General features: G+C 36.3%; 1 protein-coding gene and 1 pseudogene across 1 annotated transcript in view; one reads left to right on the top strand and one right to left on the bottom strand.

Annotated features, from left to right (window-relative positions):
* Window positions 1–14305, top strand: part of LOC139706777 (uncharacterized) — a 29243-nt gene extending 14938 nt beyond the window's left edge. Inside the window, exons 7-12 of the mRNA XM_071615809.1 lie at window positions 337–368; window positions 848–952; window positions 3123–3288; window positions 7971–8002; window positions 8482–8544; window positions 13910–14305. Of these exons, the coding sequence (XP_071471910.1) occupies window positions 337–368; window positions 848–952; window positions 3123–3288; window positions 7971–8002; window positions 8482–8544; window positions 13910–13948 (437 nt within the window). The 3' untranslated portion in view covers window positions 13949–14305. The remainder of the gene's footprint in view (window positions 1–336; window positions 369–847; window positions 953–3122; window positions 3289–7970; window positions 8003–8481; window positions 8545–13909) is intronic.
* A 3670-nt stretch (window positions 14306–17975) lies between these two features.
* Window positions 17976–18434, bottom strand: LOC139706776 (M-phase phosphoprotein 6 pseudogene; annotated as a pseudogene).
* Between the last annotated feature and the right edge of the window lie 8257 nt (window positions 18435–26691).

The raw sequence follows: 26691 nt of genomic DNA, 5'->3' as shown, positions 1-26691 counted from the left end.
AGGATTCAAAATAGTTTTTGATTATCCATTACATTTTAATAACTTGACTGAAGTATAATTTACATACCATGAAATTCAATCATTTGAATGATCAATTCAGGTTTTTCAAAATGTATTTTTAAGGTTTCATTGAGATTATAGAGTTAGTAGCTGAGTCTTATATAAATTATTATTTTTATGTTACTATTACTGTCATATTTCTAGAGAAGTAATTCTACTTAAAATGAAATAAGTTTTAAGACATTTCACTTGCTCCTCTTTTATATTATTTTTCTTTTTGTCATAGAAAAGTTTTCTCTGGTGAATTATTAAAAGTCCTTTCCCTTTCACTTTCAGAGAAGGATTGCTTCCCTTCTGGAACACCAGCAGTAAGTTGATGATTTATTTCTTATACTTCTTGTTCTAATTAAGGTAACCAAAAGAAATCTGTTTTTTTTTTTAATTTCTAAAATAAGAGGTAGGGCTGGGTTTGTGACTCAGTGGTAGCACGCTTGCCTGGCGTACATGAGGCACTGGGTTCGATTCTCAGCTCCACATACAAATAAATAAAATAAAGGTTCATCAACAACTTAAAAAAATGTTTAAAAAACAAAATAAGAGGTAAAGAACTATTTAATGTTTCTAAATAGTACTCAAGAATATTTATCTTATATGTTTATTTACTTTTCCATATTTCAGAAAATCACCTTTACTTTTTAATTGATTATATTGGAACCAGTGAGGTTTAATCATTTAAAAATTAGCTATGGAAAAAATAACTTCTTAAAGTTTGTTTAAAATAAAGAGACCTGGTCACATTTTAATCTTTGACTTTTCCTGGCTTGCCTTCCTTTGCTCCTGAACACAGCTGAACACCAAGGGGCCGGAAACATCAGCAATAGTAATGGAGGAAGATGATGGTGATGGAAAGGTACAGCCTTTCACTGCCCCACGACATGGCCACACAAGACCAGTGAGTGACTAATGACCTGGTGTGCACATCTGTGCATGTGTGTTCGAAAAACAGCTGTTTGTGTTTGACTTTCAGAGATAATTTCAAAAACCCTTCAAGTTTAAAATATTTTACTATGAGAAAATTAATTTAAGATTAAATTTAAGATTTTACCTAAAGAGTACTCATCAAAAACCAATTTTTGAAAAATAAAAATCTATGGCTTCTTTAAAAGTTAGAATACTTAACTCACTGGGTTGTTTTCCTTCCATGTTTTGCCCCCTTTTCCAGAGAGGTCATCTATTGCTCTGTTTTTTCTCTGTTTCATAATGTGGGTAACTCTTCTACCTAAAACTTAGATCTTTCCTCTTTCCCAGATTATGTACTTTATTTCTCCTTTTGACATTTCTCTCAAAGCCTTGATGGTATTGTAAAGACAGTTGAGAGTGAAATTCCTCCCCCGCTGAGGAGAATTTCAGCAGTAAAGAGCTCAGATGGAGCCAGGGAGAGAAGTACTAAGGGGGCTGGACTGTGATGTGGTGGCTCCGAGGATTGCCATTGGATTCCCATCTCATGACAGATGGCTGTGTTTTCTATATTCCTTACAACTGGCTCCTTAAAGTGAAAGGGAGGGTAGGCTTTGTATTTGTGTAAAATGTTTTGAGACTGGATTAATGATAGATTACTGTAGTGGAAACTACCACAGTGAAACATGAAGATAGAAATGAAAACAACTTTTAAATGCAATAGCATCAGTGAGCTGTGAGACAGTTTCAAGGGTTTTCATGATGTGTAATGAAGTTCTGAAAGAAAAAGTCAACCCAGAATTCTGTCTCCCAAAAGCTAATAAAGGCTTCCTCAAATACAGTAAAGTCAAAAGCACCTCTGCCTACCTGAATAAATAAATGTCTGTCTGTTATAAAAGTATCTTTAAAAGATAAAACCATTTATATAAAAATAATAACAGTGGAGGCAGGAGATATGCATATAAAATGACAATAAGAGCATTGGGGCCAAGAACAACAACCCTAAGATTCTTGTCCTGTGTCACATGGTGTGTCACATAATGGTCTAGCATGATCATTGAAAGATGCGAACATTCAATAATAGAAGGGAGTCTTACCTAATCACTAAGCAACTTAAGGCCCTGGGTTTAATCCCAAACACCAAACACCAAAATAAATAAATAAATAAATAAATAAATCATAAAAAAACCCCTTTATGTATATATCCCAAATCACAAATGAATCTGTTACTTTCACATATATACCTTTTGACCCAGAAATGTAAGTTTTAGCATGTGTGTCCTAGGGGAACCATAGAACAGCATAGATTATGGGTTGTATGCCATTATTTAGATAGCAAAATGTAGAAAAAATCAACTGAAATATCATTAGTAGTAAATTGGTTAAAAATAGGGCATGACCATTTAATGTACTACTAGATTATTTTAAATAGATTTAGGGGAAAAAAAAACTGTAATGTTTTCTGGGTTCAGTGGAGCATGACTGTAATCCCAGAAGCTTGTGAGGCTGATTTAGGAGGTTTGCAAGTTCAAAGCCAGACTCAGCAACTAAGCGAGGAACTAAGCAACTTAGTGAGACCCTGTCTCAAAAAATAAAAAGGCTGAGGATATGGCTGAGTGGTTGAGTGCCCCTGAATTTAATCCCTTATACTCCTCCTCCTCCCCACCTAAAAAGATCTGAAACAGTAAACACTGTATAAAGTGGGTTCTTGGTTTCAAAACCCTACATTTGTATTCCTTAAAGTGCTGAAGTTGGAATGGGCCTGCCGCCCTGTGTTCTCTGTCTAAAGCCTAGAGCAGAACCAGACATAAGCAAGCATCCTTCTTCCTCTTTGCTGTCCCCTGACTTTTGCTCTTGGCTTAAGCCTTTTCAATTAGGAGCTACTCTGGTGGGTGATGAACAAGAGGAAATACAGGTTTGACACTTCTGTCCATCTCCCCAAACAAGCCCAGCACTCCATTCCATTCCTCTGTTTGGATCTTTCCTGTTGATTTGCAAAATAAATATGGAAAAGTAGAGTTTTAGTAAACTAGACCATTTAGAATTTAGTCAAATCTAAAATTATGTGTATGGGTTTGTTTTATGTATGTTGATGTTTATCTCTGAAAATTGATAGTATTAGAGCAATTCAAACCACAACTCATGTCTGAATTTCTCTTTGTTAGGGCATGCCAGAGCAGCGGGCTCAGTTGCCACAAACCTTCAGGGTCCTCAAAGGAAAGCCAACGGAGCATCCTCTAGCTGTGCGGGGTGTCAACAAGTATTATAACGCCAGCGCTTTGAAGCAGAAAAATCTCAGATCTCCTCCTCCTGGTGAGACATCAGACAGTGGTAAAAGACTGAATCCCATGGAAACTTGTGAAGCACTGATAGATAAAAAGATCATTTCTAGAAAAATAAAAGGCTAAACTGTATTGTTCCTACTTTCTCCTACATAGATACTGCTTTTTGTCAACTGTCGGGATGGCTCTAGAACATCATCTGGAGACTGAGGATTTCATTGATGTCATAATTTTGTTAGAAATGGAATTGGATATGTTACATTGTTTTCCATATTTCTTATACGTTATAATTCAACATGGTAGTGGGATTCACACTTGTTCCATTTTGTTACTTACTTGGGTTTTTTTCCTCCTCACGGCTTTAAATGATTTTCAGTTGAGAAGGAAAAAGTGTGGATTTCTAGACATGTTTATGCTAGAGATATGTTTATTGTCAGTGGCCTAGAAGGAATTTTTGCTTTATAAATGCATAGACCTTGAAATGAAAAGTATTTTCTATTCAAAAATTACATGCAAATACATAAAAATAAACATCTTACCTCAAAGGATTTATTCCTCAGAGTTAGAATCTAAGTGGGTAAGAGTTGAAGTACACTGGATTTTTAAAAACAGTTTGTGTAAGGCAGCATCGGAATGAAGTCCACGTGGTGCAGTTGGTTCAGCCATCCCTGGAATGTCTTTCGAGATTTAGTTAGACTCCCCTTCCCCACACTGGTTCTCCTTCTTTCTCTTCCTTGCACTGTACTTTAAAAGATGCAAAATCATTTCTCCCATTTCTCTCTGTGTAGATTTTGCCCATTACAACCACAAGATATATAATTTTATTTAATATATTTCTCTGTCTCTAAAGTCATATATATAGTTTTTAAAAGTAATCTAAGTATGCAAAAATCATATGTGGTTGGATTAATTGTTTTTAATATTTACATCATCACAGAGATAAAGGCTATGTTCAAAAAAGAAGTAGATTTCTTTGCAAGTAATACTGATCTTGACTTTTTCTATAAATAACTTACCTGGTATCCTAGGAAAAGGTCAGACTTTTACCTAGAACTTTTGTTTCAACTAGTAAGTTGCATTTTACAAAGAAAGAAACCACGTCAAAAATAATTCTTGTCCCATTTGCCATGTTTGGTGGCTTATATCCTTTTGCTGCTTGTTAGGCAATTCTCCGGAGAAAGTATCTTAAACAAGGAATGTTTTATTTTAATACAGCTTGAATGGGTATGGTTTTCATTACACTTTGGTGGGGGCGGCGTACCAGGGTTTGAACCCAGGGGCACTCAACCCCTGAACCACATCCCCAGCTCTATTTTGTATCTTATTTAGAGGCAGGGTCGCATTGAGTTCTAAGCACCTAGCAAAATTGCTGAGGCTGGCTTTGAACTCAAGATCCTCCTGTCTCTGCCTCTTGACCCACTTGGATTATAGGCATGGAATTACCAGGCCAGGACTCCATTACATTTTTTTTTTTATTTCTTGACATATCATATTCCACACTTTGATTCAAGTGGGTTATGAACTCCCACCTTCACCCCATACACAGATTGCAGAATCACATCAGTTACACATCCATTGATTTACGTATTGCCATACTAGTGTCTGTTGTGCTCCGCTGCCTTTCCCATCCTCCACCATCCCCCTCCCCACCTCTCCCCTCCCCTCCCCTCCTCTCTCTCTACCCCCTCCACTGTATAACCCTGAGGGTCTCCTTCCATTTCCATGCAATTTCCCTTCTCTCTCCCTTTACCTCCCACCTCTCATCCCTGTTAAATGTTAATCTTCTTCTCCTGCTCTTCGTCCCTACTCTGATCTTAGTTACTCTCCTTATATCAAAGAAGACATTTGGCATTTGTTTTTTAGGGATTGGCTAGCTTCACTTAGCATAATCTGCTCTAATGCCATCCATTTCCCTGCAAATTCTATGATTTTGTCATTTTTTAATGCAGAGTAATACTCCATTGTGTATAAATGCCACATTTTTTTTATCCATTCGTCTATTGAAGGGCATCTAGGTTGGTTCCACAGTCTTGCTATTGTGAATTGTGCTGCTATGAACATCGATGTAGCAGTGTCCCTGTAGCATGCTCTTTTTAGGTCTTTAGGGAATAGACCAAGAAGGGGAATAGCTGGGTCAAATGGTGGCTCCATTCCCAGCTTTCCAAGAAATCTCCATACTGCTTTCCAAATTGGCTGCACCAATTTGCAGTCCCACCAGCAATGTACAAGTGTACCCTTTTCCCCACATCCTCGCCAGCACTTGTTGTTGTTTGACTTCATAATGGCTGCCAATCTTACTGGAGTGAGATGGTATCTTAGGGTGGTTTTGATTTGCATTTCTCTGACAGCTAGAGATGGTGAGCATTTTTTCATGTACTTGTTGATTGACTGTATGTCCTCCTCTGAGAAGTGTCTGTTCAGGTCCTTGGCCCATTTGTTGATTGGGTTGTTTGTTCTCTTATTGTCTAATTTTTTGAGTTCTTTGTATACTCTGGATATTAGGGCTCTATCTGAAGTGTGAGGAGTAAAGATTTGTTCCCAGGGTGTAGGCTCCCTATTTACCTCTCTTATTGTTTCTTTTGCTGAGAAAAAACTTTTTAGTTTGAGGAAGTCCCATTTGTTGATTCTAGTTATTAACTTTTGTGCTATGGGTGTCCTATTGAGGAATTTGGAGCCCGACCCCACAGTATGTAGATCGTAGCCAACTTTTTCTTGTATCAGACGGCGTGTCTCTGATTTGATATCAAGCTCCTTGATCCATTTTGAATTCACTTTTGTGCATGGCGAGAGAAAGGGATTCAGTTTCGTTTTGTTGCATATGGATTTCCAGTTTTCCCAGCACCATTTGTTGAAGATGCTATCCTTCCTCCATTGCATGCTTTTAGCCCCTTTATCAAATATAAGATAGTTGTAGTTTTGTGGATTGGTTTCTGTGTCCTCTATTCTGTACCATTGGTCCACCCGCCTGTTTTGGTACCAGTACCATGCTGTTTTTGTTACTATTGCTCTGTAGTATAGTTTGAAGTCTGGTATCGCTATACCACCTGATTCACACTTTCTGCTTAGCGTTGTTTTTGCTATTCTGGGTCTTTTATTTTTCCATATGAATTTCATGATTGCTTTCTCTATTTCTACAAGAAATGCCGTTGGGATTTTGATTGGCATTGCATTAAACCTATAGAGAACTTTTGGTAATATCGCCATTTTGATGATGTTAGTTCTGCCTATCCATGAACAGGGTATATTTTTCCATCTTCTAAGATCTTCTTCTATTTCTCTCTTTAGGGTTCTGTAGTTTTCATTGCATAAGTCTTTCACCTCTTTTGTTAGGTTGATTCCCAAGTATTTTATTTTTTTTTGAAGATATTGTGAATGGAGTGGTTGTCCTCATTTCCATTTCAGAGGATTTGTCGCTGATATACAGGAATGCCTTTGATTTATGCGTGTTGATTTTATATCCTGCCACTTTGCTGAATTCATTTATTAGCTCTAATAGTTTCTTTGTAGAGCCTTTTGGGTCTGCTAGGTATAGAATCATATCATCTGCAAATAGTGATAATTTAAGTTCTTCTTTTCCTATTTTTATGCCTTTAATTTCTTTCGTCTGTCTAATTGCTCTGGCCAGTGTTTCGAGAACTATGTTGAACAGAAGTGGAGAGAGAGGGCATCCCTGTCTTGTTCCAGATTTTAGAGGGAATGCCTTCAGTTTTTCTCCATTCAGAATGATGCTAGCCTGAGGCTTAGCATAGATTGCTTTTACAATATTGAGGTATGTTCCTGTTATCCCTAGTTTTTCTAGAGTTTTGAACATAAAGGGATGCTGTACTTTGTCGAATGCTTTTTCCGCATCTATCGAGATGATCATATGGTTCTTATTTTTAAGTCTATTGATGTGGTGAATAGCATTTATTGATTTCCGTATATTGAACCAGCCTTGCATCCCAGGGATGAATCCTACTTGATCATGGTGCACAATTTTTTTGATATGTTTTTGTATCCGAGTGGCCAGAATTTTATTGAGGATTTTTGCATCTAGGTTCATTAGAGATATTTGTCTGTAGTTTTCTTTCTTTGAAGTGTCTTTGTCTGGTTTAGGTATCAGGGTGATGTTGGCCTCATAGAATGAATTTGGAAGTTCTCCCTCTTTTTCTATTTCCTGAAGTAGCTTGAAAAGTATTGGTATTAGTTCTTCTTTAAAGGTTTTGTAAAACTCTGCTGTATACCCATCCGGTCCTGGGCTTTTCTTAGTTGGTAGTCTTTTTATGGTTTCTTCTATTTCCTCAATTGATATTGGTCTGTTTAGGTTGTCTGTATCCTCCTGACTCAATCTGGGCAGATCATATGACTTAAGAAATTTATCTATGCCTTCACTATCTTCTAATTTATTGGAGTATAAGGATTCAAAATAGTTTTTGATTATCCATTACATTTTAATAACTTGACTGAAGTATAATTTACATACCATGAAATTCAATCATTTGAATGATCAATTCAGGTTTTTCAAAATGTATTTTTAAGGTTTCATTGAGATTATAGAGTTAGTAGCTGAGTCTTATATAAATTATTATTTTTATGTTACTATTACTGTCATATTTCTAGAGAAGTAATTCTACTTAAAATGAAATAAGTTTTAAGACATTTCACTTGCTCCTCTTTTATATTATTTTTCTTTTTGTCATAGAAAAGTTTTCTCTGGTGAATTATTAAAAGTCCTTTCCCTTTCACTTTCAGAGAAGGATTGCTTCCCTTCTGGAACACCAGCAGTAAGTTGATGATTTATTTCTTATACTTCTTGTTCTAATTAAGGTAACCAAAAGAAATCTGTTTTTTTTTTTAATTTCTAAAATAAGAGGTAGGGCTGGGTTTGTGACTCAGTGGTAGCACGCTTGCCTGGCGTACATGAGGCACTGGGTTCGATTCTCAGCTCCACATACAAATAAATAAAATAAAGGTTCATCAACAACTTAAAAAAATGTTTAAAAAACAAAATAAGAGGTAAAGAACTATTTAATGTTTCTAAATAGTACTCAAGAATATTTATCTTATATGTTTATTTACTTTTCCATATTTCAGAAAATCACCTTTACTTTTTAATTGATTATATTGGAACCAGTGAGGTTTAATCATTTAAAAATTAGCTATGGAAAAAATAACTTCTTAAAGTTTGTTTAAAATAAAGAGACCTGGTCACATTTTAATCTTTGACTTTTCCTGGCTTGCCTTCCTTTGCTCCTGAACACAGCTGAACACCAAGGGGCCGGAAACATCAGCAATAGTAATGGAGGAAGATGATGGTGATGGAAAGGTACAGCCTTTCACTGCCCCACGACATGGCCACACAAGACCAGTGAGTGACTAATGACCTGGTGTGCACATCTGTGCATGTGTGTTCGAAAAACAGCTGTTTGTGTTTGACTTTCAGAGATAATTTCAAAAACCCTTCAAGTTTAAAATATTTTACTATGAGAAAATTAATTTAAGATTAAATTAAAGATTTTACCTAAAGAGTACTCATCAAAAACCAATTTTTGAAAAGTAAAAATCTATGGCTTCTTTAAAAGTTAGAATACTTAACTCACTGGGTTTTTTCTTTCCATGTTTTGCCCCCTTTTCCAGAGAGGTCATCTATTGCTCTGTTTTTTCTCTGTTTCATAATGTGGGTAACTCTTCTACCTAAAACTTAGATCTTTCCTCTTCCCCAGATTATGTATTTTATTTCCCATTTTGACATTTCTCTCAAAGCCTTGATGGCATTCTAAAGACAGTTGAGAGTGAAATTCCTCCCCAGCTGAGGAGAATTTCAACAGTAATGAGCTCAGATGGAGCCAGGGAGAGAACTACTAAGGGGACTTGCCCTGGACTGTGATGTGGTGGCTCCAAGGACTGCCATTGGATTCCCATCTCATGACAGATGGCTGTTTTTTCTATATTCCTTACAACTGGCTCTTTGAAGTGAAAGGGAGGGTAGGCATTATATTTGTGTAAAATGTTTTGAGACTGGATTAATGATAGATTATTGTAGTGGTAACTACCACAGTGAATCATAAAGATAGAAATGAAAACAACTTTTATGTAATAGCTTCAGTGAGCTGTAAGACAGTTTCAAGGGTTTTGATGATGTGTAATGAAGTTCTGAGAGAAAAAACCAACCCAGAAATCTGTTTCCCAAAAGCTAATAACAGCTTCCTCAAATGCAGTAAAGTCAAAAGCACCTCTGCCTACCTGAATAAATAAATGTCTGTCTGTTATAAAAGTATCTTTGAAAGATAAAACCATTTAACTAAAAATAATAACAGTGGAGGCAGGAGATATGCATATAAAATGACAATAAGAGCATTTAGGGCCAAGGACATCAACCCTAAGATTTTTGTCCTGTGTGACATGGGGTGTCACGTGATGGTCGAGTGTGATCATTGAAAGATGCAAACATTCAAATAATAAGAAGGAGTCTTACCTAATTACTAAGCAGCTTAAGGCCCTGGGTTTAATCCCAAACACCAAACACCAAAAAAAAAAAAAAAAAATTTTAAATCCCTTTATGTATATATCCCAAATCACAAATGAATAAGTTACTTTCACCTATAAACCTTTTGACCCAGTGACTCTCCTGCTCCTGCTTTCTGAACAGGGGGGACTACAGGTACATGCCACCACACTTGGCTGTACAATCTCACGTTGATAAGACATTTTTACATGTGATAGGAATCCCAGAATAAAAAACAGCAATTTCAGATGACTGGGTGCAGTGACGTCTGCCTATCATCCCAGCAGCTCAGGAGGCTGAGGCAGAAGGATCATAAGTTTGAGACCAGCCTGGGCAGTTTTAGCAAGACCCTATCTCAAAGTAAAAAGGGCTGGGAATGTAGCTCAGTGATATAATGCTCCTTACTTCAATACCTAGTACTTCCAAAAACAAATTAAAGAATAAAAACATTAGGGCTGGGGATGTGGCTCACTGTTACAGTGCTTGTGCAGCACACATGGGTTAGAGCCTTAGCACCACATAAAAATAAATAAAATAAAGGTATTGTGTCCATCTACAACTAATATTTAAAAAAAATAAACATGAAAGCTGGGCTTTGTGGCACATGCCTGTAGTTGCAGCTACTCTGCAGACTGATAGACAAAGATCACTTGAGTCCATGAGTTTGAGATAAGCCTGGAAAAAATGGTGAGACCTTATGTCTCAAAAAAAAAAAAATCCCAAATAATAATAGTAATAATGATCATAATAATAATAATAATAATAATAATAATAATAATTTGTGTAGCCAAGCACGTTGGTTCACCCCTGTAATCCCAGAGGCTCAGAGAAGGATTGCTTCCCTTCTGGAACACCAGCAGTAAGTTGATGATGTATTTCTTATAGTTCTTGCTCTAATTAAGGTCACCAAAAGAAAACTTTTTTTTTTTTTTTTAATTTCTAAAATAAGAGGTAGGGCTGGGGTTGTGGCTCAGTGGTAGCGCACTTGCCTGGCATGCATGAGGCACTGGGTTCGATTCTCAGCACCACATACAAATAAATAAAATAAAGGTTCATCAAGAACTTTAAAAAAATGTTTTAAAAAAAATAAGAGGTAAAGAAATATTTAATATTTCTAAATAGTACTCAAGAATATTTATCATATGTTTATTTACCATTCCATATTTCAGAAAATCACCTTTATTTTTTAATTGAATATATTGTAACCAGTGAGGTTTAATCATTTAAAAATTAGCTATGGAAAAAATAACTTCTTAAAGTTTGTTTAAAATAAAGAGACCTGGTCACATTTAAATACATGTCTGAATGTTATAAAAGTGTCTTTAAAAGATAAAACCATTTAAATAAAAATATTAACAGTGGAGGCAGGAGGTATACATACATAAAATGACAATAAGAGCATCCGGGCCAAGAACAACCACCCTAAGAATCTTGTCCTGTGTGACATGGTGTGTCATGTTTTGGTTGAGTGTGATCATTGAAAGATGCAAACACTCAATAATAAGAGGGAGTCTTACCTAATCACTAAGGAAAGAAAGAATAAAAAAGTGAAAAATGAGAGATGGAGCAACAGGAATGCTCCTGCTTTGCTAGTGGGAGGCTCCATTCCAGAAGAGGGTTTTTTCAGTTTCTCACAAAATGAAACACAACCTTACCACATAACCCAGAAATGTGTTTCTAGGTATTTACCCCCATGCATTGAAACCTGTCCTCACAAAAACCTGTGCAAAATTTTTATAGCATCTTTATTCATATTTGCTAAATCTATAACAAGATGTGTTTCAAAAATTGAATGTGAGGACTGTGTGTAATTCAGTGGTAGAGCACAGGCCTAGCCTGCTGAGGCCCTGGGTTCCATCCCCAGTACCACAAAATAAACAAAAGAAATCCAATGTATGTGCTACATCCATACAATAGAATAGTATTTATGGATAAAAACTGAGATATCATAACACCAAAAGACATGAAAGAATTTTATATTATCTATTTAGTTATGACAGGGAAATAACTTGGATAATTGACTACATGCCTATGGCATGGGCATATTATTCTCTGAAAGATCTTTAAGAGCATAGTGCTTAGTGTTGCCCTTCCATCTAAAGGGGCTAGATGCTCTCCAATTGCAAGTGTAGCGTGTGGGCTAGAAGTGTTCATCCATGCTAGGGCACTACCTAGCATGTAAGTTTAGGACATCTCAAGTATGAAGAGTTTTAAAAAAATCATTGATTGCAGGATACAGGGGAGTGAAGAGGATGAGTAGTATGTTTTTAGGGCAGTGAATTTATTCAGTATGATGTTATAATGGTAGATACACATGACAATATTCATTTTTCAAAACCCATAGAATTATATAATCCAATACAAAGAGTGAACTCTAATGTCAAGTGTCAGCTTTGGATTAATAGAAGTACATCCGTATTTGTTCATTTGAGGTAGAGTGCTTGCCCGGCATGCACGAGTCCCCATGGTTCAAGCCCCAGCACTTCCAAAAAACAACAAAAGTGTATTAACATATAGATATGTATCCACAATAGGTATCATTGTAGTAAGTATACTGCACTGTAATGCAAGATATCAATAAGAAAATGAGGGGCCAACATGGGAACATTTCAAGACCCAGTATGCATTTTAAAACCCAGTATGCATTTGGAAAAAGCATTTGCAAGGCTATCTAGTTGTCTTTTCAGTTTTGAAGAAGGTCAGTGAGATCCTTTAAAGTGTTCTTCCTGTGTCACAGGCAACTCAGCGAGGGTCCCTATTGTGTGCTCTCTTTTAAGCCTAAAATTTATACTAAAAAATCCATTAACTAGAAATAATTTCACTTCTAGAAACTTAAGGGTAATAATCAAAAATTAAAGAATACAAAGATTTTTAAAGGGGATTGGTTAAACTATGAAAACACCCATATTAAGGCACTATTCAATTTAGCCATTAGAATCATTTTATGGTCAGTTCTTAGGAATGATGTAGCTGGCATATAGCTTTTGAAGAAAGAGAGTTTCAGTAAATCCAAATCATTGTGAAATGTGACTTTTAAAAAGCTTGCGAAGTTTTAACAGGATAGTCCACATTGATAGGATTGTCATCATTTTTCTTTATACTTTTATGCACCCCAGGTTGATTTTGTTTTCTTTAAGCAAATGTATTGCATTTATACTTAACCCAGAAAAGATGAAGCTGCCAGGCCTGGGGGCACACACCTGCAATCTCATCTTCTGGAGAGGCTCAGGCAGGAGGATCTCAAATTGGAGCCTGCCTGGGCAACTTAGAGATACCCTGTCTCCAAATAAATGAAAAGAGGGCTGGTGTATAGCTCAGTAGTAGAGCACTTATTTGCCTAGCATATTCCTGGGTTCAATTCCTGCACCACCCCCTACAAAGAAAGGGCGGCGGGGGTGGGCGGTTGGTGAAGAAAGGAGTGAGGGAGGAAATGAGGGAAGTTGAAGGAGGAGGAGGAGGAGGAAGAGGAGGAGGAGGAGGAGAAGAAGAAACAATAAAGGAAGAGGAAGGAGAGAAGATACAAAATTCAAGCAGGAAGAGATAATGATAACCTTATTTTACTCACTGTATTATTTATAGTGATTTTCTTTTAGAATTCAGAGGAGCTAGAGATGTTGTTCAGTGGTAGAGTGCTTTTCCAGCATGCACAAGGCCCTGGGTTTGGTTCTAACACCACACACACACACACACACACTCAAAATAGTTCCATTAACTTGATAAATTACATTATAACTTGTTGAGCTACCTTAAAAATGTCATAAATGCTATACCCAATGGTTGCATACCTGTAATCCCAGTGACTGGGGAGGCTAAAGAGGGAGGATCACGAGTTTAAGGCCAGCTCAAGAATTTGGTGAGACCCTATCTCTAAAATTGAAAAGAAGGGTTAGGGATGTAGCTCACAGGTAAAGCCACTCTGGGTTCAATCAAATATCTTGTCCATTTGATGCTGGTGTGAGTGTATTAATGGGCTGTTGTACTGTTGGTTTTTAGAATTTAGAACAATTAAAAACAACTGTTTTCAAAACAGCTCATAAAAGTTATGGTTGGGACTAAGAGAGGTTTGGGTAGGTATTAAAATATGGGTTGTTTAAGTCAATTGTATTCATAAGTAGTCTTCAGGCCTTATTTGAAAGAACATGTTTTGCTTCTAAATTATGCACTTGTTCTTTCCTCTCTTTGGCAGTACCCACTCCCGGACATGGCGAAACGGCTCACAAGTTAAAGCTGCACATCTTGGCAGCCAAGGAGGTTCTCCAGAAAAACTATGAATGGCATCCTACTCTTTTAATTTTCTGGAAAGGAAAATGTTAAAAATTTTAATAATTAAAAGTGTTCATTGTTTTAAAGGACTGGTACCATTAAATTTGCCATTTTAGCCATGTTAAGTGGACAACTCAGAGGCATTAATTACACTCACAATATTGTACAAACTTCTGTTTCCAGAACAGTTTTGTCCCTCCAAACAGAAGCTCTGCCACCATGTAAGTAAGAACTCCCATTCCTCCTCCTCCACCCGCTGGCTCCACCATTCTTTTCTTTTTCTTTTATTTGTTCTAATTAGTTATACATGGCAGTAGAAGGCACTTTGACACATCATACACAAATGGAGTATAGCTTCTCATGTTTCTGGTTGTACGTGATGTAGAGTCACATCAGTCATGTGGTCACACATGCACCTGGGGTAATAATGTCTACTCTTCTTCCCACCCCATACCTGGCTCCCCTCCTTTCCCTCCCCTCTGCCTAATCCAAAGTAACTTCATTCTTCCATAGCCACGCTCCTTATTGTGAATTAGTGTCAAAATATCAGAGAAAACATTTAAACTGTGGTTTTTGGAATTGGCCTATTTTGCTTACTATGATATTCTCCACTTCCACTCATTTACTGGCAGATACCATCACTTTGTTATTCTTTAAACCTGAGTAATATTCCATTGTGCATATTGACCACATTTTCTTTATCCATTCCTCTGTTGAAGGACACCTTGGATGGTTCCATAGTATAACTCTTGTGAGTTGAGCTACTTTATAGCATTGATGTGGCTGCATCACTGTAGTATGCTGATTTTAAGTCCATTGGAAATAGACTGAGAAGTGGGATAAATGGGTCAAATTGTGGTTTCATTCCAAGTTTTCTTAGGAATCTCCATACTGCTTTCCATGATGGTTACATAATTTGCAGTCCCACTAGCAATCTATGAGTGTGTCTTTTCCCCCACATCCTCACCAACATTTATTTTTGCTTGTCTTCTTGATAATTGCCATTCTGACTGAAGTGAGATGAAATCTGAAAGTAGTTTTGATTTGTATTTCTTGAGTTGCTAGAGAAGCTGAACATTTTTTCACATATTTGTTGATGAACATACGTCTTCTGAGAATTGTCTGCTCAGTTCCTTAGTCCATTTATTGATTGGGTTATTTGGTTTTGGGGTGTTGAGATTTTTGAGATCTTTATATATCCTGGAAGTTAGTGCTCTATCTGATGTGCGTGTAGTAAAGATTTCTGCCACTCTGTGGGCTCTCTCTTCACATTATTGATCATTCCCTTTGCTGAGAAGAAGCTTCTGAGTTTGAATCCATCCCATTCATTGGTAAGGAATATTGTTTTATGGCCCAGAATATGATCTGTTTCAATGAAAGTATGAAGTGCCCTTAAAGGGAACGGGAGTTCTGTAGTTGTTGGGTGTTGTATTCTATAAAGTCAGTTAGGCTGAGGTAGTTGATACTGTTGCTTCTATGTGTTTATTAATGTTTTTGCCCATTTAATGTATTTACTGAGAGACAGGTGTCAAAATCTCCCACGATGGTTGGTAAGTGTTTCTCCCTTTCATTCTGTTAATTTTTGCTTTGTATATTCTGAAGCTGTGTTACTGGGGTTTATTATTAATTATTGTCATATCTTTCTTCAGAATTTCTATTTATGGTAAATCTTTTGCAGTTTATTTTATCTGATATTAATACAGCAGTTTCAACTTTTATTTCTTTATTTTTGCAATATTATTTTCCTGACTTTTTAATTTTTAATCTACCTGTATCTTTAGATTTTAAGCACATCTCTTGTAGACATGATTAAGTCTTGATTTTTTTAACCCATTCTGATAATCTCTGCCTTCTAACTGGGAGTTTAATTCATTCTGTACAATGTAATATTGATATATTTGGACTTAGGCCTCATATTTTGCTCTTTTTTTCCTGTTTGTACCATCTGACCTTTGCTCTTCTGTTCTTCCTTTTCTGTAATCTTAAATTTTAAGCATCAACTTAGAGTTAATGTTTTTATTTAAAATGTAAAAAACTTCTAAGTCCATACTACGTTATTTTATTTTATTTTATTTTAGCTCAGTGTAGAGCACTTATTTGCCTAGCATATTCCTGGGTTCAGTTCCTGCACCACCTCCTACAAAGAAAGGGGGGGCGAAGAAAGGAGCGAGGGAGGAAAGGAGGGAAGTCAAAGAAGGAGGAGGAGGAGGAGGAGGAGGAGGAAGAGGCAGAGGATGAAGAGAAGAAACAATAAAGGAAGGGAAGGAGGGAGGATACAAAATTCAAGCAGGAAGAGATAATGATAACCTCATTTTACTCACTGTAGTATTTATAGTGATTGTCTTTGCAGAATTCAGAGGGACTGGAGATGTTGATCAGTGGTAGAGTGCTTTCCCAGCATGCACAAGGCCCTGGGTTTGGCTCTAACACCACACACACACACACACACACACACACAAAAAAAAAAATAGTTCCATAAACTTGATAAATTACATTATAACTTGTTGAGTTACCTTAAAAATGTCATAAATGCTATACCCAATGGTTGCACACCTGTGATCCCAGTGACTGGGGAGGCTAAAGAGGGAGGATCACGAGTTTAAGTCCAGCTCAAGAATTTGGTGAGACCCTATCTCAAAAATTAAAAAGAAGGGTTAGGGATGTAGCTCAGTGGTAAAGCCACCCTGGGTTCAACCCTTAATATTCCACCCCCTCCCCCAATAAAAAGAAAGTCACAGATGTCGTTCTATTTTTAGGCCTTACACCTCATTGCCACCAATGGAGCGCCAGGACTTGCGAACCCAGAAAAAGTTTCCCCGGTATTCCTGGACTTCTTGAATAAATGTCTTGAAGTGGATGTGGATAAGAGAGATTCAGCCGGGGAATTACTAGAGGTAAATTTGGAAATGATGCGATTTGGGGGAAATATTGACTCTTTTTGAATATCCAACAGAAAGTTTTCATTTCACTGTTCATTGATCACTAGCAATAAGGCAGCTGCTACATTTTAGGGTTTCATCTGCCAGGAGTAAAAGTTTAATTTCATGATAGTTTGTTGTGGTATATTATCAAATATCAGGTCCATTCGATGCTGGTGTGAGTGTATTAATGGGCTGTTTAACTGTCGATCTTTAGAATTTAGAACAATTAAAAACAACTGTTTTCAAAACAGCTTATGAAAGTTATGGTTGTGACTATAAGAGTTTGGGCAGGTATTAAAATTTGGGTTGTTTAAGTCAATTGTATTCATAAGTAGTCTTCAGGCCTTAGTTGAAAGAACATTTTTTGCTTCTAAATTATGCACTTTTTGTTTCCTTTCTTTGGCAGCACCCATTCCTGAATATGGCGAAACCACTCACAAGTTTAACGCCACACATCTTGGCGGCCAAGGAGGTTCTCCAGAAAAACTACTGAAATGCCATCCTATTCTTTTTTGTGTGTTTGGAAACAGATGTTTATTAACATACCATTTAAAAAAAATTAAATGCCTTAAACAAAAAACAATACCATAAAGTGAAAGACCTGGTAGCATGCAAATACTTCAGGTTGGAGAGGCATGTTTGCTCTTGATGAATGTACATATAATAAATTCCTATGACATTTGACTCCAAAATTAATGTATGAATCAGTTGGACATGATTATATGACTAATATTTTAAAGTAAAGCATAATCTTAAAGGCAATTTAAACACTGGCATTAATCTACAGGAGTCCATTCAAGGTCAGTGACTGGAGAACTATATAAAAAGAACGCTGTGCCTATGTACATCTGTAAGATTCAGGCTCAACTTCTGCTTTTGACGAACCTGATTCAGAAAAGGATGTATAGCATCCATTACACACCTGTTTCAAACACAGTCTGTTTCTAAAATTACACATCTCTTTGCAAATAAATTTCAACTATTAATAGCTAAAAGATGCCACTGGGATGGGCTCTGAAGTCTGCTGTTCTCACGGCCACCCTGAGACATATTTTTAAGGCATCATTTTTAATCTTGGGGCTTTAAGAACATCTTCTTTGCTTTAACTGGTTCTATGTCTCCAATTTCATCTTCTTCATAATTGGCATGGTCTATTTTCTTGGAAAACTTTTTTCCAGTTGTCCCCCCAAGGTATCATATCTTCTAGCCATTTCCTCACCTGATACATCAAGCTCTACTATTTCATCTTCATCTTCAGCTTTATTCTTAGCATTCCTCTGAAGCATCAATTTCTCAACTTCAGGATTAAATCCTCTGAATGACATTCCTCCACTCAGATCTTCACACTGCTCCTCTGTTATGACACTCTCTTTCTCTTTAAGCTCTGGCAAATCCAAGTTCCAGTGCTCTTCACTGATGATCTTCTTTTCTTCTTCCTCTAGTTGTTTCTTGGTTTTCGAGTCCAGTCCCATTTGCATGAACTTCATGTGCAGCAGGTTCTTTCATGAAGTTGGTCTTGCGCTCAGCCGCCACGCTGGCCGCAGCTGCCAGCATTCTTTAATTTTCTGAAAAGAAAAAAATTTAAAACTTTATTATAATAAAGTGTTCATTGTTCTAAAAGACTTGTACCATAAAATTTGCCATTTTAGCCATGTTAAGTGGCCAACTCAGAGGCATTAATTACACTCACAATATTGTACAAACTTCTGTTTCCAGAACAGTTTTGTTCCTCCAAACAGAAGCTCTGCCACCATGTAAGTAAGAACTTCCATTCCTCCTCTTCTACCCCCTGGTTGTCACCATTCTTTTTTTTTTTTTTCTTTTATTTGTTCTAATTAGTTATACATGGCAGTAGAAGGCACTTTGACACATCATACACAAATGGAGTATAGCTTCTCATGTTTCTGGTTGTACGTGATGTAGAGTCACATCAGTCATGTGGTCACACATGCACCTGGGGTAATAATGTCTACTCTTCTTCCCACCCCATACCTGGCTCCCCTCCTTTCCCTCCCCTCTGCCTAATCCAAAGTAACTTTATTCTTCCATAGCCACGCTCCTTATTGTGAATTAGTGTCAAAATATCAGAGAAAACATTTAAACTGTGGTTTTTGGAATTGGCCTATTTTGCTTAGTATGATATTCTCCACTTCCACTCATTTACTGGCAGATGTCATGACTTTGTTCTTCTTTAAACCTGAGTAATATTCCATTGTGCATATTGACCACATTTTCTTTATCCGTTCCTCTGTTGAAGAACACCTAGGTTCATTCCATAGTAAAGCTATTGTGAGTTGAGCTACTTTATAGCATTGATGTGGCTGCGTCACTGTAATATGCTGATTTTAAGTCCATTGGAAATAGACTGAGAAGTGGGATAACTGGGTCAAATGGTGGTTTCATCCCAAGTTTTCTTAGGAATCTCCATACTGCTTTCCATGATGGTTACATCAATTTGCAGTCCCACCAGCAATCTATGAGTGTGTCTTTTCCCCCACATCCTCACCAACATTTATTTTTGCTTGTCTTCTTAATAATTGCCATTCTGACTGCAGTGAGATGAAATCTGAAAGTAGTTTTGATTTGTATTTCTCTAATTGCTAAAGATGTTGAACATTTTTTCACATATTTGTTGATGAACATACATCTTCTGAGAATTGTCTGCTCAGTTCCTTAGTCCGTTTGTTGATTGGCTTATTTGGTTTTGGGGTGTTAAGATTTTTGAGATCTTTATATATCCTGGAAGTTAGTGCTCTGTCTGATGTGCGTGTAATAAAGATGTTCTGCCACTCTGTGGGCTCTCTCTTCACATTATTGATCATTCCCTTTGCTGAGAAGAAGCTTCTGAGTTTGAATCCATTCCATTCATTGGTAAGGAATATTGTTTTATGGCCCAGAATATGATCTGTTTCAATGAAAGTATGAAGTGCCCTTAAAGGGAACGGGAGTTCTGTAGTTGTTGGGTATTGTATTCTATAAAGTCAGTTAGGCTGTTGATACTGTTCCTCCAACCTTCTATTTGCCCATTTAATGTATTTACTGAGAGACAGGTATCAAAATCTCCCACGATGGTTGGTAACTGTTTCTCCCTTTCATTCTGTTGATTTTTGCTTTATATATTTTGAAGCTCTGTTACTAAGTGCAGGAGCATTAATTATTGTCATATCTTTCTTCAGGATTTCTATTTATGGTAATATTTTTTCAGTTTATTTTATCTGATATTAATACAGCAGTTCCAACTTTTCGTTCTTCATTTTTACATTATTATTTTCCTGACTTTTTAACTTTCAATCTATCATATATCTTTAGATTTTAAGCACATCTCTTGTAGACATGATTAAGTCTTGATTTTTTTGACCCATTCTGATAATCTCTGCCTTTTAACTGGGTGTTTAATTCATTCTGTCCAATGTATTACTGATATATTTGGACTTAGGCCTCATATTTTGCTCTTTGTTTCCTGTTTGTACCATCTGACATTTGCTCTTCTGTTCTTCCTTTTCTGTAATCTTAAATTTTAACCATCAACTTAGAGTTAATGTTTTTATTTAAAATGTAAAAAACTTCTAAGACCATCAATATTACTTTATTATTTTTTTAATTTTTTTGGTACCAAGGGGGTACCGAGGGGCACTTAATCACTGAGCCACATCCCCAGCCCCCCCCCCTTTTTTTAATTTTTAGAGACAAGGTCTCAGTACATTTTTTAGGGCCTTGCTAAGTTGCTGAAGCTGGCTTTGATACTCCTGCCTCAGCCTGAGTCTCTGGGATTACAGACACATGCCACCACACTCGCCTAGTCCATACTAATTTTAACCTCCTATTATATGCTGCAGTTCTGACAAGAATTCCATTTCCATACCTGATAAATCCCACCATACGATGCTGTCATTTTTCTTTAAACTGTAGGATATTTTTAAATGAATTAAGAGAAAAAGTGATAGTTTGAAACTATGCTCCTGCATAATTTACACAGTTACCATTTCTGACACTCAAATCTTTCTGAGGATCTGATCATCTACTGGTATCACTTTCCTTTAGTCCAGAGACCTTCATTTAGTGTTTCTTGGAGTACAGGTCTGCTGGTGATGGGTTTCTCAGCTTTCCTTTATCAGAAATTGTCTCCATTTTCTCTTAATACTTTATATATGTATTTCAATATATAAAGTGTACACATATATAAAGTATATACATATATACACACATTATATGTATTCATGTTCATGTAGTCATTTGGTTTTTTTGGCTTGATATAGAATTCTGGTTTGACAATTTTTCCTTTCAGCTCTTGTTTAAAAAAATAAACTTTTTTATAGAACAGTTTTTTATTTAAAGAAAAATTGCATAGATATAAAGACATAGTTCTCCTATGCTCTACACCCAGATGGCCTTATTATTACACCTTTTGTTAGTATGGCACACTTATTCAAATTGATGAACCAGTATATTCTGGAAGAGATGATGGAGAAATAGTACACCATTGAGGTCACTTTTTTTTTTTCAAAGAATTCACCAGCAAAGCCAACGAAACCCCATGTTTTCTCTTTTAGAAGGTTATTAGCTTTTAATTTATTTTCCTTAATAGAAACAAACCTATGCACATTGTCTATTTTTCCCTGTGTAAGTTTGAGTAGTTTAGTTTGTCAAGGAACCCATCATTTTAGCTGAATTATCAAATTTGTGGGCATAGAGTGGTTTGTAGTAAATTTTCTATTGTTTTTAATTTTATTGATTTTTCTTTTTTTTTTTCTTTTTGCTTGCTTTAGGCTTAAATTGCTTTTTTGCTTTGGTTTCTAAAAGCTAGATTACTGTTTAGCTCCCTCTTCTCTCGTCTGTGTCTTCAGTGCTATAAATTCCCCTAAATCCACTAAATGGTTACACATTGCATTGATAAATTGTGTAATTTTGATAAATTGTAATTCCTTTGTTCAATTCAAAACATTCAAAAATTACCCTTGAGACTATTTTTATTCATATGTTATTTACAAATGTATTATTGAATTCCCAAATATTTGGGGATTTTTCAGTTCTCTTTCTATTGGAGATTTTCAGATTAATTTCATTGTGATATAAGAATATATTTTATTTGATTTCTAATCCCTTAAATTTATTGATGACTATTTTATGACACAGAGGACATGGTGTGCCTTTCTGAATTTTATGTAAACCTGAATAGAATGTGTACTCTATTCTTTTGGGATAGAGTATTTTAGAATTCCAATAAGATCAGGTTGATTGACAGCGGCATTCTGGTCAACTATATCCTTATTGATTTTCAGACCTGCGACCAACCGGCAGAACAGGCCCAGGGGTCGGCGGGCGTGGTAGACACCTCACACCAATTGGAGGAGGGGCAGAGCAGAGCCACCGCCCGTGCCTGCAAGGTAGGCAGACCGCCGCCCGACCCTGCAAGGGAGACTTTTCAACTATACAAGAGCAATATAAATATATATGGGGAAAAAATTTTCAAAAACACAACAGTTTCACCAAGCAGAAAGAAACACAAGCAGTATGAAAAGACAAGGAAAGAAAGGACCACAAGCAATGCAGTTCAACTCAACTTTAGAAGAGGTAACAGCTGCAGCAGATGGAATGTCAGATAAAGAATTCAGGATATACATGCTTCAGATGATCTGGAGTATCAAGGAAGACATTAGACAGCAAAATCAGACAATGAAAGATCACTTCGACAATGAATTACACAAACAAATCCAGGAAGCAAAAGATCAACTATACAGGGAGATAGAGGTTATAAAAAACAAACAAACAGAAATCCTAGAAATGCAGGAAGCAATAAACCAACTTAAAAACTCAATTGAGAATACTACCAGCAGAGTAGAACACTTAGAAGATAGAACATCAGACAATGAAGACAAAGTATTTCAACTTGAAAAGAACATAGACAGCTCAGCAAGACTGTTAAGAAACCATGAGCAGAACATCCAAGAAATATGGGATAATATAAAGAGACCAAACTTAAGAGTCATTGGGATACAGGAAGGTATAGAGGTCCAAACCAAAGGAATGAACAATCTATTCAATGAAATAATACAAGAAAACTTCCCAGACTTGAAGAATGAGACAGAATCCCAAATCCTAGAAGCCTACAGGACGCCAAATGTGCAAAATCATAAGAGATCCACACCTAGACACATTATAATGAAGATGCCCAACATACAGAATAAGGAGAGAATTTTAAAAGCTTCAAGAGAAAGGAAGCAGATTACATTTAGGGGTAAGCCAATCAGGATAACAGCTGATCTTTCAACACAGACTCTGAAAGCTAGAAGATCCTGGAATAACATATTTCAAACACTGAAAGAAAATGGGTTCCAACCAAGAATTGTGTATCCAGTGAAATTAAGCTTCAGGATGGAAGATGAAATTAAAACCTTCCACGATAAACAAAAGTTAAAAGAATTTGCAGCTAGAAAACCATCTCTTCAAAACATCCTTGGCAAAACATTACAGGAAGAGGAAATGGAAAATAACAATGAAAACCAACAGTGGGAGACAGGACAGTAAAGGGGGGGGAAAATAATCAAAGAGGAAAACAAACCATGTTTAGTAACATAAATAAATAAATATGGCTGGAAGAACAACCCATATCTCAATAATAACCCTAAATGTTAATGGCTTAAACTCACCAATTAAGAGACACAGGCTAGTAGAATGGATCACAAAACAAGACCCAACAATATGCTGCCTACAGGAGACGCATTTGATAGGAAAAGACATACATAGGCTGAAGGTGAAAGGTTGGGAAAAATCATATCACTCATATGGACTTCGGAAACAAGCAGGAGTGTCCATACTCATATCAAATAAAATAGATTTCAAGCCAAAGTTAATCAAAAGGGATAAAGACGGACACTACATACTGCTTAAGGGAACCATACACCAACAAGACACAACAATCATAAATATATATGCCCCAAACAATGGTGCAGCTATGTTCATCAAACAAACTCTTCTCAAGTTCAAGAGTCTAATAGACCACCATACAATAATCATGGGAGACTTCAACACACCTCTCTCGCCACTGGACAGATCTTCCAAACAAAAGTTGAATAAGGAAACTATAGAACTCAATAACACAATTAATAACCTAGACTTAATTGACATATATAGAATATACCACCCAACATCAAGCAGTTACACTTTTTTCTCAGCAGCACATGGATCCTTCTCAAAAATAGATCATATATTATGTCACAGGGCAACTCTTAGACAATATAAAGGAGTAGAGATAATACCATGCATCTTATCTGATCATAATGGAATGAAACTGAAAATCAATGATAAAAGAAGGAAGGAAAAAGCATGCATCACTTGGAGAATGAACAATAGGTTACTGAATGATCAATGGGTTATAGAAGACATCAAGGAGGAAACTAAAAAATTCTTAGAGATAAAAGAAAACACAGACACAACATATTGGAATCTATGGGACACATTGAAAGCAGTTCTAAGAGGAAAATTCATTGCTTGGAGTTCATTCCTTAAAAAAAGAAAAAAACAACAAATAAATGATCTCACACTTCATCTCAAAATCCTTGAAAAAGAAGAGCAAAACAACAGCAAAAGAAGTAGAAGGCAAGAAATAATTAAAATCAGAGCTGAAATTAATGAAATCGAAACAAAAGAAACAACTGAAAAAATTGACAAAACTAAACGTTGGTTCTTTGAAAAAATAAACAAAATCGACAGACCCTTAGCCATGCTAGCGAAGAGAAGAAGAGAGAGAACTCAAATTACTAGCATACGGGATGAAAAAGGCAATATCACAACAGACACTTCAGAAATACAGAAGATAATCAAAAATTATTTTGAATCCTTATACTCCAATAAATTAGAAGATAGTGAAGGCATCGATAAATTTCTTAAGTCATATGATCTGCCCAGATTGAGTCAGGAGGATATAGACAACCTAAACAGACCAATATCAATTGAGGAAATAGAAGAAACCATCAAAAGACTACCAACTAAGAACAGCCCAGGACCGGATGGGTATACAGCAGAGTTTTACAAAACCTTTAAAGAGGAACTAATACCAATATTTTTCAAGCTACTTCAGGAAATATAAAAAGAGGGAGAACTTCCAAATTCATTCTACGAGGCCAACATCACCCTGATACCTAAACCAGACAAAGACACTTCAAAGAAAGAAAACTACAGACCAATATCTCTAATGAACCTAGATGCAAAAATCCTCAATAAAATTCTGGCGAATCGGATACAAAAACATATCAAAAAAATTGTGCACCATGATCAAGTAGGATTCATCCCTGGGATGCAAGGCTGGTTCAATATACGGAAATCAATAAATGTTATTCACCACATCAATAGACTTAAAGATAAGAACCATATGATCATCTCGATAGATGCAGAAAAAGCATTCGACAAAGTACAGCATCCCTTTATGTTCAAAACTCTAGAAAAACTAGGGATAACAGAAACATACCTCAATATTGTAAAAGCAATCTATGCTAAGCCTCAGGCTAGCATCATTCTGAATGGAGAAAAATTGAAGGCATTCCCTCTAAAATCTGGAACAAGACAGGGACGCCATCTCTCTCCACTTCTGTTCAACATAGTTCTCGAAACACTGGCCAGAGCAATTAGACAGACGAAAGAAATTAAAGGCATAAAAATAGGAAAAGAAGAACTTAAATTATCACTATTTGCAGGGACATGATTCTATACCTAGCAGACCCAAAAGGGTCTACAAAGAAACTATTAGAGCTAATAAATGAATTCATCAAAGTGGCAGGATATAAAATCAACACGCATAAATCAAAGGCATTCCTGTATATCAGCGACAAATCCTCTGAAATGGAAATGAGGACAACCACTCCATTCACAATATCCTCAAAAAAAATAAAATACTTGGGAATCAACCTAACAAAAGAGGTGAAACACTTATACAATGAAAACTACAGAACCCTAAAGAGAGAAATAGAAGAAGATCTTAGAAGATGGAAAAATATACCCTGTTCATGGATAGGCAGAACTAACATCATCAAAATGGCAATATTACCAAAAGTTCTCTATAGGTTTAATGCAATGCCAATCAAAATCCCAACGGCATTTCTTGTAGAAATAGAGAAAGCAATCATGAAATTCATATGGAAAAATAAAAGACCCAGAATAGCAAAAACAACTCTAAGCAGGAAGTGTGAATCAGGCGGTATAGCGATACCAGACTTCAAACTATACTACAGAGCAATAGTAACAAAAACAGCATGGTACTGGTACCAAAACAGGCGGGTGGACCAATGGTACAGAATAGAGGACACAGAAACCAACCCACAAAACTACAACTATCTTATATTTGATAAAGGGGCTAAAAGCATTCAATGGAGGAAGGATAGCATCTTCAACAAATGGTGCTGGGAAAACTGGAAATCCATATGCAACAAAATGAAACTGAATCCCTTTCTCTCGCCATGCACAAAAGTGAATTCAAAATGGATCAAGGAGCTTGATATCAAATCAGAGACACGCCGTCTGATACAAGAAAAAGTTGGCTACGATCTACATACTGTGGGGTCGGGCTCCAAATTCCTCAATAGGACACCCATAGCACAAAAGTTAATAACTAGAATCAACAAATGGGACTTACTCAAACTAAAAAGTTTTTTCTCAGCAAAAGAAACAATAAGAGAGGTAAATAGGGAGCCTACATCCTGGGAACAAATCTTTATTCCTCACACTTCAGATAGAACCCTAATATCCAGAGTATACAAAGAACTCAAAAAAATTAGACAATAAGATAACAAAC

This window comes from Marmota flaviventris, chromosome 8 (assembly GCF_047511675.1).
Source record: "Marmota flaviventris isolate mMarFla1 chromosome 8, mMarFla1.hap1, whole genome shotgun sequence".
NCBI lineage: Eukaryota > Metazoa > Chordata > Mammalia > Rodentia > Sciuridae > Marmota > Marmota flaviventris.
The sequence above is the reverse complement of the archived record's forward strand: the minus strand, read 5'-3'. Positions and strand labels throughout refer to the sequence as shown.